Source organism: Engystomops pustulosus, chromosome 1, assembly GCF_040894005.1.
Source record: "Engystomops pustulosus chromosome 1, aEngPut4.maternal, whole genome shotgun sequence".
NCBI lineage: Eukaryota > Metazoa > Chordata > Amphibia > Anura > Leptodactylidae > Engystomops > Engystomops pustulosus.
The window spans coordinates 13,400,873-13,417,785 of NC_092411.1; the positions used below are offsets into that span (position 1 = coordinate 13,400,873).

A 16,913-nucleotide genomic window follows, 5' to 3' on the forward strand; every position below is an offset into this window, starting at 1 on the left:
CATGTAAGTATTCGATCACATGAAACCACAGCAGCCTCCATGAACGTCTACACCTCCCCATCCTCCATGAAGGCTGCTGTGATTTCATATGCTCAGAGACAAATGTGACTGGGTAAAGGACCTTAGATGACATCACCCTGGTCACATGACATTAAGTGCTGAATGCTGAGAAGAGACATGGGGAAGAGTAGATGGGGGGGGGGGGGCAGCTGAGCAAGATACACCCCCTCTGATGCAAGGCATTAAGTACACAGACACATTTTTGTTGGAAAAGTGCTGGTTACAGCTTTATTCAATTCTTCTAACAAATCTGTAAAACATAAACTTTATTAGGACATAATAAAATGTACAACAATCAATTCTTCAGAACTTATAAATTTAAGTAAATGAAGTGGTCGAGTACTTGACAACAGAGCTGAAATCACTTTCAATATAAACGAACAACATCTAAGTCCGGCTTAATTACCAAACAAAATAGTTGAATACATCGCTCATAAATCACCATCAGCATGCAAGCCACACTTCCATATCCACAAGCCAGTAACCTCCTGACAAGTGCCGAGAGCAGATGTGACTACCAACCAACCTTTTTTTTTACCAAACCATCTGCTGAGATTCACATAACTGTTGCCAAGTACCCGCCACCGCATGCAAGGCATGTAGCCAAAATTGTGCAGTATCAGCGCTGTTCCTTATCCTCCACTTTACTATGTTCCTTCCCCTTTTCGCCGCTCCTGGCCTCCTGCTGCTCCACCTCCGATCTCCTCCAGCCGTCATTCCAAGGCGAGCACGTGCTGCCGCCATCTTGGATCGCGCCAATTCCCCTCCTGGACTCCAAGTCGGCCTCCGTCTCTGCTCTCCACGATCTGTCCAGTCTTCAGGCGCCCAACTCCTCTTCTTGCCACTGCCCGCTGCTCCTGTACACACACGGCCCGCACTCCTTCTGCCGCCGACTGTGGAGGCTGACGGGCTCAACCTCTCAAGCGCCCGGGATCTGCACGCCCGCACCAACCGTGGACTCGGGCCCGCAGCAGCGGCCCCCGCTGCAAAAGCAAACTGAAGAAGCAGTGTAGAAATCTTCATATGTTTAAAGATATGCAAATCAACATATAAGTGCAATGGGGGCAGGTCTGAACAGTCAGGTTTGCCTATAGTCTGCAATGCCTACCATCACCGCAGTCTGTTTGTGTAGTCTGGACCGCCCCCTATAACAGCAGTCTGTCTGTGTAGTCTGAACTGTCCCCTATAACAGCAGTCTGGCTGTGTAGTCTGGACTGCCCCCTATAACAGCAGTCTGGCTATGTAGTCTGGACCTCCCCTTATAACAGCAGTCTGGCTATGTAGTCTGGAACTCCCCTTATAACAGCAGTCTGGCTGTGTAGTCTGGACTGCCCCCTATAACAGCAGTCTATCTGTGTAGTCTGGACCTCCCCTTATAACAGCAGTCTGGCTGTGTAGTCTGAACTGTCCCCTATAACAGCAGTCTGGCTGTGTAGTCTGGACTGCCCCCTATAACAGCAGTCTGTCTGTGTAGTCTGGACCCTCCCCTATAACAGCAGTCTGGCTGTGTAGTCTGGACTGCCCCCTATAAGAGCAGTCTGGTTGTTTAGTCTGAACTGCCCCCTATAAGAGCAGTCTGGCTATGTAGTCTGGACCTCCCCTTATAACAGCAGTCTGGCTATGTAGTCTGGACCTCCCCCTATAACAGCAGTCTGGCTGTGTAGTCTGGACTGCCCCCAATAACAGCAGTCTGGTTGTTTAGTCTGAACTGCCCCCTATAACAGCAGTCTGGCTATGTAGTCTGGACCTCCCCTTATAACAGCAGTCTGGCTATATGGTCTGGACCTCCCCCTATAACAGAAGTCTGGCTGTGTAGCCTGGACTGCCCCCAATAACAGCAGTCTGGTTGTTTAGTCTGAACTGCCCCCTATAACAGCAGTCTGGCTATGTAGTCTGGACCTCCCCTTATAACAGCAGTCTGGCTATGTGGTCTGGACCTCCCCTTATAACAGCAATCTGGCTGTGTAGTCTGGACCTCCCCCTATAACAGCAGTCTGGCTGTGTAGTCTGGACTGCCCCCTATAAGAGCAGTCTGGTTGTTTAGTCTGTACTGCCCCCTATAAGAGCAGTCTGGCTATGTAGTCTGCACCTCCCCTTATAACAGCAGTCTGGCTATGTAGTCTGGACCTCCCCCTATAACAGCAGTCTGGCTGTGTAGTCTGGACTGTCCCCAATAACAGCAGTCTGGTTGTTTAGTCTGAACTGCCCCCTATAACAGCAGTCTGGCTATGTAGTCTGGACCTCCCCTTATAACAGCAGTCTGGCTATGTGGTCTGGACCTCCCCTTATAACAGCAGTCTGGCTGTGTAGTCTGGACCTCCCCCTATAACAGCAGTCTGGCTGTGTAGTCTGGACTGCCCCCAATAACAGCAGTCTGGTTGTTTAGTCTGAACTGCCCCCTATAACAGGAGTCTGGCTATGTAGTCTGGACCTCCCCTTATAACAGCAGTCTGGCTATGTAGTCTGGACCTCCCCTTATAACAGCAGTCTGGCTGTGTAGTCTGCACTGCCCCCTATAACAGTAGTCTGGCTGTGTAGTCTGGACTGCCCCCTATAACAGCAGTCTGGCTATGTAGTTTGGACCTCCCCTTATAACAGCAGTCTGGCTATGTAGTCTGGAACTCCCCTTATAACAGCAGTCTGGCTGTGTAGTCTGGACTGCCCCCTATAACAGCAGTCTATCTGTGTAGTCTGGACCTCCCCTTATAACAGCAGTCTGGCTGTGTAGTCTGAACTGTCCCCTATAACAGCAGTCTGGCTGTGTAGTCTGGACTGCCCCCTATAACAGCAGTCTGTCTGTGTAGTCTGGACCCTCCCCTATAACAGCAGTCTGGCTGTGTAGTCTGGACTGCCCCCTATAAGAGCAGTCTGGTTGTTTAGTCTGAACTGCCCCCTATAAGAGCAGTCTGGCTATGTAGTCTGGACCTCCCCTTATAACAGCAGTCTGGCTATTTAGTCTGGACCTCCCCCTATAACAGCAGTCTGGCTGTGTAGTCTGGACTGCCCCCAATAACAGCAGTCTGGTTGTTTAGTCTGAACTGCCCCCTATAACAGCAGTCTGGCTATGTAGTCTGGACCTCCCCTTATAACAGCAGTCTGGCTATATGGTCTGGACCTCCCCCTATAACAGAAGTCTGGCTGTGTAGCCTGGACTGCCCCCAATAACAGCAGTCTGGTTGTTTAGTCTGAACTGCCCCCTATAACAGCAGTCTGGCTATGTAGTCTGGACCTCCCCTTATAACAGCAGTCTGGCTATGTGGTCTGGACCTCCCCTTATAACAGCAATCTGGCTGTGTAGTCTGGACCTCCCCCTATAACAGCAGTCTGGCTGTGTAGTCTGGACTGCCCCCTATAAGAGCAGTCTGGTTGTTTAGTCTGTACTGCCCCCTATAAGAGCAGTCTGGCTATGTAGTCTGCACCTCCCCTTATAACAGCAGTCTGGCTATGTAGTCTGGACCTCCCCCTATAACAGCAGTCTGGCTGTGTAGTCTGGACTGTCCCCAATAACAGCAGTCTGGTTGTTTAGTCTGAACTGCCCCCTATAACAGCAGTCTGGCTATGTAGTCTGGACCTCCCCTTATAACAGCAGTCTGGCTATGTGGTCTGGACCTCCCCTTATAACAGCAGTCTGGCTGTGTAGTCTGGACCTCCCCCTATAACAGCAGTCTGGCTGTGTAGTCTGGACTGCCCCCAATAACAGCAGTCTGGTTGTTTAGTCTGAACTGCCCCCTATAACAGGAGTCTGGCTATGTAGTCTGGACCTCCCCTTATAACAGCAGTCTGGCTATGTAGTCTGGACCTCCCCTTATAACAGCAGTCTGGCTGTGTAGTCTGCACTGCCCCCTATAACAGTAGTCTGGCTGTGTAGTCTGGACTGCCCCTATAACAGCAGTCTGGCTATGTAGTTTGGACCTCCCCTTATAACAGCAGTCTGGCTATGTAGTCTGGACCTCCCCTTATAACAGCAGTCTGGCTATGTAGTCTGGACCTCCCCTTATAACAGCAGTCTGGCTGTGTAGTCTGGACCTCCCCCTATAACAGAAGTCTGGCTGTGTAGTCTGGACCTCCCCCTATAACAGCAGTCTGGCTATGTAGTCTGGACCTCCCCTTATAACAGTAGTCTGGCTATGTAGTCTGAAGTGCCCCTTATAACAGCTGTCTGGCTGTGTAGTCTGAACTGTCCCCTATAACAGCAGTCTGTCTGTGTAGTCTGGACTGCCCCCTATAACAGCAGTCTGTCTGTGTAGTCTGGACCCTCCCCTATAACAGCAGTCTGGCTGTGTAGTCTGGACCGCCCCCTATAACAGCAGTCTGGCTTTGTAGTCTGGACTGCCCCCTATAACAGCAGTCTGGCTATGTAGTCTGTGCCCCTTATAACAGCAGTCTGGCTGTGTAGTCTGGACCGCCTCCTATAACAGCAGTCTGGCTGTGTAGTCTGGACCCTCCCCTATAAGAGCAGTCTGGTTGTTTAGTCTGAACTGCCCCCTAAAACAGCAGTCTGGCTGTGTAGTCTGGACCGCCCCCTATAACAGCAGTCTGGCTATGTAGTCTGGACCGCCCCCAACAGCAACAGTTGTTAACAAAAGCCATCATTTGTTTTAATCAGGGTAGAGTTAAAGTTCTTTACTTGAAAACTGGATATTTGTTCCAAAAAAGTTATGAATTATTTTGCCGGTAGTTAGATTTGCTTTTGTCTTGCTCTTCCACATTCTCAACCTAATACTTTAGCTTCTTCATACAGTAGTAGAGACGGGTGGTGGATGTTGTCTCTTGGCATTCACCTTCATTGTTTCTTCCAAGGTATGAATCCATGGACGTAAAGCTCACTATAATCCTTCTATACGTTGTGTTTTCTCCATAAGCTAAATCTGCATCAACCTTTGGGAGGGTATTTCTACCAGAACTGTCGAAAGTAGAGCAATGATGAAGGTCAAAGCGCAGTGTCCAATGAAGAGATACAACTAGTGGAAGGAAAACATGGGAGATCCTTGGGTTAAAGTTCTTCATTTCCGGCTAAAAAACAGTCGGTGATTGGAAATTATAGAAAGATGTTGTCTATGTGGAGAATCCCTTCTCAGCTGGGTGGACTATACCACATCTATACATATGTAACCCTGAGTGATTGTATCTTCTAGTGGGTCCAAAAAAGGTTGGCATTTGCAGGACCTTTGGGGCCTTTTTTATGTCAGAACATCATGATACATCTTCACAGGCTGTTACACTGTCTCCCCACCCACCTGCTCCTTCAGCACTCCCCCATTCCTCTGCCTGCCCCTCACACAGTGAGAGGGGGAATACTCTTGCACAGTGTAACAGCTTGTGAACAGCTTGTAAAGCAGGTTACAACCGTTATTAGCATAATTATAAAAGTTGATATTAGAAGGAAGAAGGCAATGGATTACCACAGTCACAGTGCGTGGGGGGTCACACATGGCTGTACATAAGGAATCCATGGGCATGAGGGGGGCTATATGTGATGGATTTTGATGGTAGAGTTTTTTTTATTGAGCACTCACCGTGTTGAGATCCTGATAGTGAAAAAGCTCCTCTTGGAGGCCACAGTAAAAGTAGATAATAATAGGATGGACCAGATAACCGGCGTAGCTTATCTTAGATAGGAAACCCCATACATCGAAAGACAGCAAAGTGGTCACTATACCTGGAGGGAGAAAGTGGAAACTACCAGAATATTCTATATAGCCATTTATTACAATCTGCCCTGTAGAGGGCGCTGTATTCTTGTGTGGGGGCTGCCTGACATCTCTGTGGACGTGGGAAATGAGATTATTACTGACAAAGTAACAGCACCAGATATTCTAAAAGGGAATCTCTCAGTAGGAACCAGGTAAAACTATTATTCAGACCTATGTGTATGTTGTTAGTAGCAGCAGGACTGTGAAATATGGATTTATATTTTAGGATCTTAATGCATTAGACAATCACACTGCTATGGTGTAAGCTCTTTGAACTTCACCTCAGCCACTCACTATCTGCTCTGAGTAACTGCTTTAATTTTTAACTAGAATCTTACTTCAGCTTTCACTCAGAGCAAAAGACAAAAGCAGTTTAACACATAAAGAGCACAGCAGTGTAAGGACACACCCCCAGTCAGGGTCGGCACCAGCACAGGGCATACCTGGGCAAATGCTGGGGCCCAGAGCTGCTGGGGGGGGTCACACATGGCTGTATATAAGGAATCCATGGGCGTGAAGGGGGCTGTATGATAAACTAGGGATCAGGAGACTGATTGAGTTTCCGAATTTTAATGCCACCATGTGAGTTCACTGCAAAGGGGCCCACTGAGGCTCTGTCACCGAGAGGCCTACTGAAACCTGGAGCCGACCCTGCCCCCAGTTTCCTTGAAGAAGCTACAACTTGGTATACAAATCCATATTTTACAGTCCTGCTGATACTAAAAACATAAACAAAAGTATGATTACACATCTTTTCAGGGACAATACATAACACTGACTCAGCAGTGTGAGGGCACTCCCCCAGTGCACTTGGAGACGCTACAATCTTGACATCCTAAATCCATATTTCACAGTCCTGCTGCTACTAACATATACAAAGGTATGATTCCATATCTCTCCATTTTTGCGTGGTAACACCTGATGACAGGTTACCTTTAAATAATATCACCATTAAATGCATAATAATAGCACAATTTAGTGTCTGCCCAACAGAATAATTATAATCTTTATATAGCGGCATCATATTATGTATCGCTTTACATATCATGGGGGACATATTATATTACAAACAGTCATATAGTGATCCCATAGACTGAGATGGAGAGGTCAGGGTTGGGTTCGTGAGTAGATGGTGGAAAGACAAGAAAGATTAAGTTTCATGAAAGGAGAGGACATGATGTTAGAGATAGTAGAGAGACAGTCACTAGTGTTCTGGAGTAAGATGGGAGGGATATCACATGCAGACATATAGATGGGTGTCATCAGCATAGAGATGCTACTGGAAACCAAATCTGCTGATGGTTTGTCTGATGGGAGCAGTATAGAGGGAGAAGTTAAGGGACCCAGGACTGATCCTTGAGGAATCCCGACAGAGAGAAAGGAAGAAAACCAGGAGAGTGCAGTGTCCTTCAGGTCAATGGAGCGAAGCCTCCTGAGGAGGAGCTGGTGGTCCACAGTATCGAACGCTACTGATAGATCCAGATGAATAAGGAGAGAATAGTCACCTTTGGGTTTAGCAGTGAGGAGATCATTGGAGACTTTAGTAAGAGCAGTTGTAGTGGAGAACATAGAGCGGAAACCAGATTGTAGGGGGTCAAGGAGGGAGTTAGCTGAGAGATAGCGGGTTAGTCACGAATAGACCAGGCGTTCCAGGAGTTTGGAGATGAAAGGGAGATTAGAGACTGGTTGATTTATAGGAGCACTGGATGGGTCCAGGGAAGGTTTCTATAGTATTGGGGTATAAACTGCAGTCTTGAAAGCAGAGGGAACTACACTAAAAGAGATGGAGAGAGAGGCTGAAGAGTTTAGTTAGGTGAGAAGTGACTGCTGGGGAGAGACTGTACCAGATGTGAGGGGATGGGGTCATTGATGCAGGTAGTGGGGCGAGCAGAGGAGAGGAGCCCGGACACTTCTTCCTCTGTGACCGGCTCATAGGAAGCGATCGAACAGGGTGAAGTACCGGAGGGAAGGTGTCAGATACATGATTGTCTTGATAGTAAAGCGCCATAGTGATGCATTACTATAATATAAAGCCATAATAGTACTATACCTCCGTATCCTTCATGGCACAGAATAAAGATCAAACCAAGAACCACGGCCCACAGAGTGCGGTGAAGCCCTTGGTAAAGTGCGGCCATGACGGAGTAAGAGCTCTGGGTGTCATCTAAAACAAAAGCCAGCGATATGACTGTGAGCATGAGGGCCAGGGCAGAGATCCATCCCAAGGCGGCTTGTATCTATAGGAAATACATAAGGCATGAAAAGACAAGTAACGGGTTTATAATCAGACCAGAGAACATGGTTACACTCCCTCCCTGTGACATTGCATAGCTGACTAGAGAAGACTATGCTACTGTGAGCACAGGTCCCTGCGCTTTGTTTAACCCCTTACCGACGTGTGATGTATCTGTAGATCATACGTCGGCTCCCGTATGATTAAAAATTCTAATTGCTCCCCTTGCCCTAGAACTGATATAAATATAAATAAACAGTAAAGATCACAAACATGGTTTGTCAGATCTATCAAAACATAACAACAAGTTTTCCCGATGTTAAACCCGGTAACGGAAAATAGCACCCAAAGTCGAAAAAGTTTCACTTTTTTGCCATTTTGAAAAATATAAAAAAATTCAACAAGTGATCAAAAGGCCTTACAGTCCTTCAAATGGTAGCATTGAAAACGTCATCAGAAGTTGCAAAAATTGACACCACCCACAGCTCCATACACCGAAGTCTGAAAAAGTTAATAGCGCCAAAAGATGGCAAAAAATTTTTTGTACAGGAGGTTTTAATTTTTGATAAATGTATGAGAAACTTTTAAGACCTATACAAATTTGTTTTCCCCGTGTTCGCACCAACCCAAAGAATAAAGTAGACCTGTCATTTTGGGTGTACACTGAAAGCCATAAAATCCAAGCCCACAAGAAAACGGCACAAATGCTTTCTTTCACCAATTTCACTGCATTTGGAATTTTGTTTCCGCTTCCCAGCAATTTGTTACGCAGAAAAGAATCCCAAACACAGCTCTTTTAAATGGAAAAATAAAAGTTTTATTTAAAAACTTTTAAAAAAAAAGTTATGGGTTTTTGATAGGGAGTGAAAAATGAAAACGCATGGACTGGTTGTTAAAAGGGTTAAATCTGGAAAATATGGTAACATGTTTGTATTTCACTGACTAATCCCGAGCATATAAAGAAATCCTTTCTCTTCAGATCAGTATTCAGAATACAACCCCCCAAACTGAAATCTGAAATCTCTTACCCTGTTCTTAAAGTAAAGACTTTGCTTCCTGACAAACAGAATTGCAAGAATCATCCCGACAAGGAAAGGTCCGTATCGGCAGTAGGGTTTCATGTAATATTCCACCCAATAATTGTTCTGACACTGGCTGCGGAGGTAAGTTTTAAAATGTTTTAAAATGGGCCCAAAATACTGACACACAGGACTGCACATAGGACACAGAACGAGGGAGGGGGGGTGTTACTGACCTGTCACATTCTGGGTACTGGATTGGAAGTTTTAAAATGTACGAAATTAAGGTGGTGGTGATGACAGAGGCGGCACAGGTCAATGTCACGACTGCAATCATGACACGCTTAGCTCTGCAAAAGAGGACAAGGTTAATTAATTTCTTATTTCTGGTGGTTACAATGTATCAACATCTTGTCATTTTTCTTATACTGAGGGGGGTAAAAAGTATTTTGTCAGCCACAAATTGTGCAAGTTCTACCACTTAGAAAGATAAGAGGGGTCTGTTATTGACATCCACTACAAGGCTGGATTATGGGGTGGCTTCCTGGGGCGCGCATCTCTGTGCCCCTACCACTTTGATACTATGGGGGCCCCCACCAATGGTGGTTTACAGTGATGGAACTTGCTACCCGGCTATTTTGAAGCAGTTGGTAGATTTGAGTTTTGTGCAATACATTCCCTGCTTTTCCATAGACAGGGGAGAGTGCAGGATGTCATCATCTTGGCTCAGGCGTGGCAGTGACATCATACACTGCAAAACCTGCACCAGATGTCTTGCCTGATAGAAGAGGAGGATGTTGATCCATGCAACAGGGGAGCAGGAAAAGGTGAGTAGCGTTTAATTATATTACTGAGCGCTGTCGGTACTATATACTGTGGACTGTATATAGTTATTGCTGGGGGGCTGTATATAGTGACTGCGGAGGGCTTTATATATTTATTGATGAGGGAGCTGTATATATTTATTGCTGAGGGCTGTATATAGTTATTGCTGGGGGAGCTGTATATAGTGATTGCTGGGGGAGCTGTATATAGTGATTGCTGCGTGAGGCAGTATATAGTGATTGCTGCGTGGGGCAGTATATAGTGATTGCTGGGTGGGGCAGTATATAGTGATTGCTGGGTGGGGCAGTATAAAATGATTGCCTGGAGGACTGTATGAAGTGATTTCTGGGAGGGCTGTATATAGTGATTGCTGGGGTACTGTAAATAGTGATTGCTGTGGGAGCTGTGTATAGTGATTGTTGAGTGGAGCTGTATGTATATATTGCTTGGGGGCTGTATATATAGTGTTAGCTGGGTGAGGCTGTATATAGTGATTGCTGGGGGAGCTGTATATAGTGATTGCTGGGGGGCTGTATATAGTGATTGCTGGAAGGGCTGTATATAGCGATTGTTAGGGGAGGTGTATAAAGTGATTGTTGGGTTGGACTGTATATAGTGATTGCTGTGGGGAGCTGTATATAGTGATTGCTGGGGGAGCTGTATATAGTGATTGCTGGGGGAGCTGTATATAGTGATTGCTGGGGGGCTGTATAAAGTGATTGCTGTGGGAGCTGTGTATAGTGATAGCTGGGTGGAGCTGTATATATTTATTGATGGGGGAGCTGTATATAGTGATTGCTGGAAGGGCTGTATATAGCGATTGTTAGGGGAGGTGTATAAAGGGATTGCTGGGGGAGCTGTATATAGTGATTGCTGGGTTGTACTGTATATAGTGATTGCTGTGGGGAGCTGTATATAGTGATTGCTGTGGGGAGCTGTATATAGTGATTGCTGGGGGAGCTGTATGTAGTGATTGCAGTGGGGAGCTGTATATAGTGATTCCTGTTGGGGCTGTATATAGTGATTGCTGGGGGAGCTGTATATAGTGATTACTGGGATCTATGTATAGTGATTGCTGGGGAGCTGCATATGGTGATTGCTGGGGGGGAGAGCTGTATACAGTGATTGCTGGGGGAGCAGTATACAGTGATTGCTGGGGGAGCTGTATACAGTGATTGCAGTGGGGAGCTGTATATAGTGATTCCTGTTGGGGCTGTATATAGTGATTGCTGGGGGAGCTGTATATAGTGATTACTGGGATCTATGTATAGTGATTGCTGGGGGAGCTGCATATGGTGATTGCTGGGGGGCTGTGTATAGTGATTTGATTTCTGTGGGAGCTGTATATAGTGATTGCTGGGTCAGGCTGTATATAGTGATTGCTGGGGGAATGTATACATTTATTACTGGTGGGCTGCATATAGTGATTGCTGGGTGAGGCTGTATTTAGTGATTGCTGGGGGGATGTATACATTTATTGCCGGTGGGCTGTATATAGTGATTGCTGTGTGCGACTGCATATAGCGATTGCTGGGTGAGGCTGTAAATAGTGATTGCTGGGGGATGTATACACTTTTTCTTGGTGGGCTTTATATAGTGATTGCTGGGAGGGCACTATATCGTGATTACTGGGTGGGGCAGTATATAGTGATTGCTCTGGGGGCTGTATATAGTGATTGCTGGGGGAGAGTATATAGTGATAATCTGACTTTCCCACCTATTTGATAATGAGCTGCTAAGTCATATTTTGCCTGAAATGATTTAAGTTTACAGGCTGCTGGTAGATTGTCACTTCAGATGGGATTCTTTCCGATCCCATCAGGCTTGTGGTTCTGTGATCTACAGAATTGCCTGTATCTTCTGTTCTGTAGTTCACAGAAACAATAAGCCTGGTGTGATCTGAAAGATGGGCGTCTTTTCTTTAATATGGTACCAACATGTATCTAGTAGCTTTAGAACTTAAAGGGATTCTCCAGTCATGCATGCGCCAGCTGCTCCATTCATCCCTATGGCGCTGATGGAAATAGCCAAGTGCATGCGCAACCTGCTCTGATATTCATCTCGGATGTAACAGGGGTACAACGGACCCCTGTTTTCAAGATCTGTGGAGGTCCCATCACTGAGACCCCCACTGGTCAGCAAGTTAGGTCCTATACACAGGATAGGGACTAACTTTCTATGCCTGAAAAACCCTTTTAAGAGAGGGGCATGTGAAGTGACCCTCCCCATGCAGCCTCTAAACTTGACTCCTTTTGGGCAAAATATCTTCAGCCCATTGTCATGTAACTTTGAAGGACATTTTATACCCGACCTGATGGGTCTGGGAGTTTAAAGGGAACCTACCACCACAAATCTACCTATAAAGGTAGATTGGGTGGTAGGTGGATCATTGGGACGTGAGGATAGCCCTTTTAAGGGCTAATCCTCACGTCCCTGCACTTTTTTGAGAACTTTAATTTGATATTTATTCAAATTTACTTATGTGGCTACCGGGGCGTGGAGTAGCCGCTTATGAGATTACACGAGGCGGCTACTCCACGCCCCGGTAGCCACTTTACCCCTCCTACTCACCCATCTTCGGCGCGCAGCTCCGCGTAGCTGCGCGCCCTCGTCCGGGGAGCCTGCCGTCTGCGCATGCGCAGAAGAGCAGGCCCGCGCCTGTTTCGGAGTTGTGACCGCGCAGGCGCGGGCCTGCTCTTCTGCGCATGCGCAGACGGCAGGCTCGCCGGACGAGGGCGCGCAGCTACGCGGAGCTGCGCGCCGAAGATGGGTGAGTAGGAGGGGTAAAGTGGCTACCGGGGCGTGGAGTAGCCGCCTCGTGTAATCTCATAAGCGGCTACTCCACGCCCCGGTAGCCACATAAGTAAATTTGAATAAATATCAAATTAAAGTTCTCAAAAAAGTGCAGGGACGTGAGGATTAGCCCTTAAAAGGGCTATCCTCACGTCCCAATGATCCACCTACCACCCAATCTACCTTTATAGGTGGATTTGTGGTGGTAGGTGCCCTTTAATGCGGTAAAATTTGATGACTGGTTTTATCGCTGTCGCCCTTCTCTAATTATTCCATATAACTGAAATACATTTGCAGAAGTAAAATCTATGTAAGGATCAGATCTAATATCGGTGAAGGATATTGATGGGCTGAGTAATGGAGGTAAGTGGTGCTATTCCTACAATGAGGTAGTAATTGCTTGTCCCTTATATTAGTCTCCGGCCATACCTTATATATATATACACATCAGTGGCCGGAGGGTTTGCATTAGGCGCAGGACTCCCAGACAGAGCGGTAAAGCTGAGGCTCTGCGCTCGCCATGATCTATGTTATTAATATCCCCAATCAATGGGGAGCGCTGAACCCTAACACACAGTAATGGCCACATAATGACACGGGCCCGGAGACACACTTACCTGACATACAGGAAGATTACAAGAGGGACGGTGAGATGGAACTGGAAATCAGCAGAGAGATACCAGGTCCATCCGATGCACTGTAACACATGGGAAGTGCATCTGTTATAGTACTGGTAAAAGTATGTGCCCCCCCTCCCCATCCAATGATGAAGCCGCCCCTCTTCTCAGAAGACTATGGATAGTGTCTATGGGGTCAGGCACTGATGCTGGGGAGAAGTGATTCAGTTCATCCCAAAGATTAGGTCTCTGTTTCACTCAAGATCCTCCCAACAAAACTCTAAAGTTTATATAGATGGACAAAAGCATCCTAATAAAGAGAACCAGGTTTTACCCCACTAAACTACCTTATTAAAGATAAGGATCTCGGGGCGTGGCCGAGCTGAGTATGTGAACGGTCGCACGCAGCCTGAGCTCCTGCACTGCATCCTGAAAATATCCTGTGATCACCCGATTTTTTTCCCTGATTGGTGTTGGAACAGAGAGGGGAGCACACCCGGAAAGGTCACTGCCTGCAATTATCCCATTTGCGATGGTCACCAAAGCGGACAAAGGGAAAAACAAGGCCGGAGGTAAAGTGGAGGCGGGCGGCCAACGTACGGCACCTACTGCGCCCCGAGTGAGACTCTGCACAACACCCCGAAAGTGCTGGATGTGGCGGCTCGGTTGGAGCAATCACCGGATTCTGCCGCTGGTCGGAAGGGGAGAGATGGCCTGCAGGCCGGGGAATGCAGATGGCGCCAGCCTGAGTGAGGAAGGGAAGTCCCCTGAAAATGTACGAGGTGAGCTTGTAACAGACACTCGGCAAGAATCACTGCAGACAGAAAGTGAAGCTGAGGAGGAGGAACCAACCCTGTCTGATGTCTTTAAAGCAGTCACGCAGTGCAATGTTCCTTGAATATACTGACTGACCACATGGGTTATGTAAAATCAGACATTTCCATTATCAGGCATGATTTGCAGACAGTGAGAGAGAGAGTGTCAGCGGCAGAAGAAAGAGTAGGGGCGGTGGAGGACCTTATACCCCCGATCACCAGAGAAGTTAAAAAAACATCTGGGCAAGTGGCAACATTAATGGCAGAAGCGGACGACCTTGAAAATAGGTTACGCCGCAACAATATCCGTATAGTTGGTGTTCCCGTGAAGGAAAGAGGATAGAAGGCAAGAATCCAGAAGACTTCTTTGAGGCTTGGATACTCGAGACGTTTGGTAAAGAGGTCCTTACGCCGCTATTTGCTGTGGAGAGAGCCCACAGAGTACTCGCCCCTTGCCACCAGGGGCCCCCCCAAGACCAGTATGAGTGAAGCTCCTCCATTTTAAGGATAGAGACCGGATCTTATGGCTGGTGGGAGACAAGCAGCATCTGAGCGTCGGAGGGGGTAAAATGGCTCCTTGAGATCTGCTACAGGTACTCTACTGGTAGACGCAGTGGGAATTGTAGCTGAGTTTCAGCGGTTTTATGGTGACCTCTATACAACTAGACTGGCTAAGAATGGGTTACAAATGAGGACATATTTAGATAAGATTAACCTACCTACACTTACAATGGAACAAAGGGAGGCATTGGACCGGACGATTTCAGTGGAGGAACTGGAAGAGGCGTTGGACTCATTCCAAAATAATAAAGCGCCGGGGCTAGACGGCTTACCGACAGAAGCCTTTAAAGAACCAAGAGAGATGCTTCTTCCAAAATTGCTAGAAGTCTATCAGGCAGCATTTGAGACTAGGAGGCTACCATAGTCCATGAGGGAAGCGGTGATTATAGTTATACCCAAACCAGGAAAAGATATGCTGCTAACAGAATCCCATAGGCCCATTTCATTGTTGACAGTCGACATTAAAATTCTGGCCAAGATTATGGCTCGCAGATTGATAAGTGTTATAGATGGGTTGATACACCAAGATCAGTCCGGTTTTATGCCCAATAGCTCCACGGTGATTAATTTGGATAGGCTTTATCTTAATATTCCGTCACGGTCGGATAATGTTGAGGGCCGGGCGGTGCTCTCACTTGATGCTGCGAAGGCTTTCGATAGCGTCGAGTGGGAGTACCTGTGGGCGGTCCTACAAAAGGTAGAATTGGGCCCCAACTTTAGGAAATGGGTCCAGCTCTTATATGCTAGTCCTAAATCAAGAGTTAGGGCCAACGGGATATTGTCTCAATCTTTTGATCTGACCAGGGGAACAAGGCAGGGGTGCCAACTGTCACCCCTGCTGTTTGCTGTGGCAATAGAGCCTTTGGCACAAATGTTAAAGGAAACCTACCACGTTGTAGCCGGCGCAGGCAGGTACGCGCTCGGCGCTTACAGTGCACGCGGCTCTCATTCACTTCCTATGTAGCCGCGTGCACGGTAAGCGCCGAGCGCGTACTTGCCTGCGCCGGCTACAACGTTTAAAAAGTGTTTTAAACCGCGATACCGCGGTTTAAAACACTAACTAAAATAAGCTCCGGCACCAGCTCACCCTGAGCTGGTGCCCGATATTGCCATCGGAAACCTGCCACTACAAGTGGTAGGTTTCCTTTAAGGGACAGTCAATCGATCACAGGTCTCAAGTATAATCTGCATATGCAGAAAGTAGCTCTGTATGCAGATGACTGTATTGCTACTCTTCCTTGGTGACACAGGAACATCGTTAGAGAGTGCTATCACTACTATTGGACAGTTTGGAGATTTTTCTGGACTACGAATAAACTGGAATAAGTCAGTACTAATGCCTATTGACCCCCTCTCAGAAGGCTCCACGGTAGCTAATACACCCATTCAAGTAGTTAGCACGTTTAAGTACCTTTGAGTTCAGATTTTGGAGTCCAAGACTACCTACAGCTTAATTTGGCCCCTCTTATTGCGCGATTTGCTACTAAAATCATGACATGGTGCAAGCTCCCACTTTCGGTAATTGGTAGAGTCAATTTGACTAAAATGATATTGATGCCCCAACTGTTATATATTATACACAACGATCCAGTATGGATTCCCCTAAGATTCTTTCATAAATTTCAGTCTGGATCTGGAAAAAGGGGGTAGAACGGATTAAATATGAGACTTTGCAAAGGTCTAAAGAGGCTGGAGGTCTGGCGGCCCTAAACCCCTGGATTTATTTTCTGGCCTCCCAATTACAACATTTGAGGGGTTGGGGAGCGGAAGAGGGGTGTGGGGCAGTTGCGGCATTAATTGGTGAAATGACACCCCACAGGCCTTTGATGGCAGCCCTTGAAGCTGGGTTCCCAGGGAGGGGAGGGGCAAGGACCCCCACTTTGTCACTTATGGCTAAGGTCTGGGGGAAAATTAAACAGTTGTTGGAGGTCGATGGTTGCACCCCTTTCACCCCTATCTGGAAGAATCCAAGATTACCGGAGTTCTTTAGACTGGAGGACTTTACTCCCTGGGAGCAGGCGGGTGTTAAATTTGTCCATCAACTACATTCGGAAATAATAATAATAATAATAATAATAATAATCTTTATTTATATAGCGCCATCAAATTCCGTAGCGCTTTACAAATCATAGGGGACATATACAACTATATTACATTACAAAGAACAAACAGTCATATGGAACAATAGGAGTGAGGGCCCTGCTCACAAGAGCTTACAGACTATGAGGATGAGGGGGTGACACAAGAGCTTACAGTCTATGAGGATGAGGGGGTGACACAAGAGCTTACAGACTATG

The 16,913-nt window shown here is 46.8% G+C and overlaps 1 protein-coding gene across 2 annotated transcripts in view; it reads right to left on the bottom strand.

Annotated features, from left to right (window-relative positions):
* Window positions 1-367: 367 nt before the first annotated feature.
* The window catches only part of LOC140117030 (O-acyltransferase like protein-like), an 86,242-nt gene continuing 69,696 nt past the window's right edge, over window positions 368-16,913 (bottom strand). For both annotated transcript variants that reach the window (XM_072133467.1, XM_072133465.1), the window contains 6 exons: window positions 13,241-13,320; window positions 9,242-9,355; window positions 9,015-9,141; window positions 7,804-7,990; window positions 5,577-5,719; window positions 368-5,021 (listed from right to left, as the gene is read on the bottom strand). In XM_072133467.1, coding sequence (XP_071989568.1) covers window positions 4,923-5,021; window positions 5,577-5,719; window positions 7,804-7,990; window positions 9,015-9,141; window positions 9,242-9,355; window positions 13,241-13,320 — 750 coding nt within the window. In that variant the 3' untranslated portion in view covers window positions 368-4,922. The remainder of the gene's footprint in view (window positions 5,022-5,576; window positions 5,720-7,803; window positions 7,991-9,014; window positions 9,142-9,241; window positions 9,356-13,240; window positions 13,321-16,913) is intronic.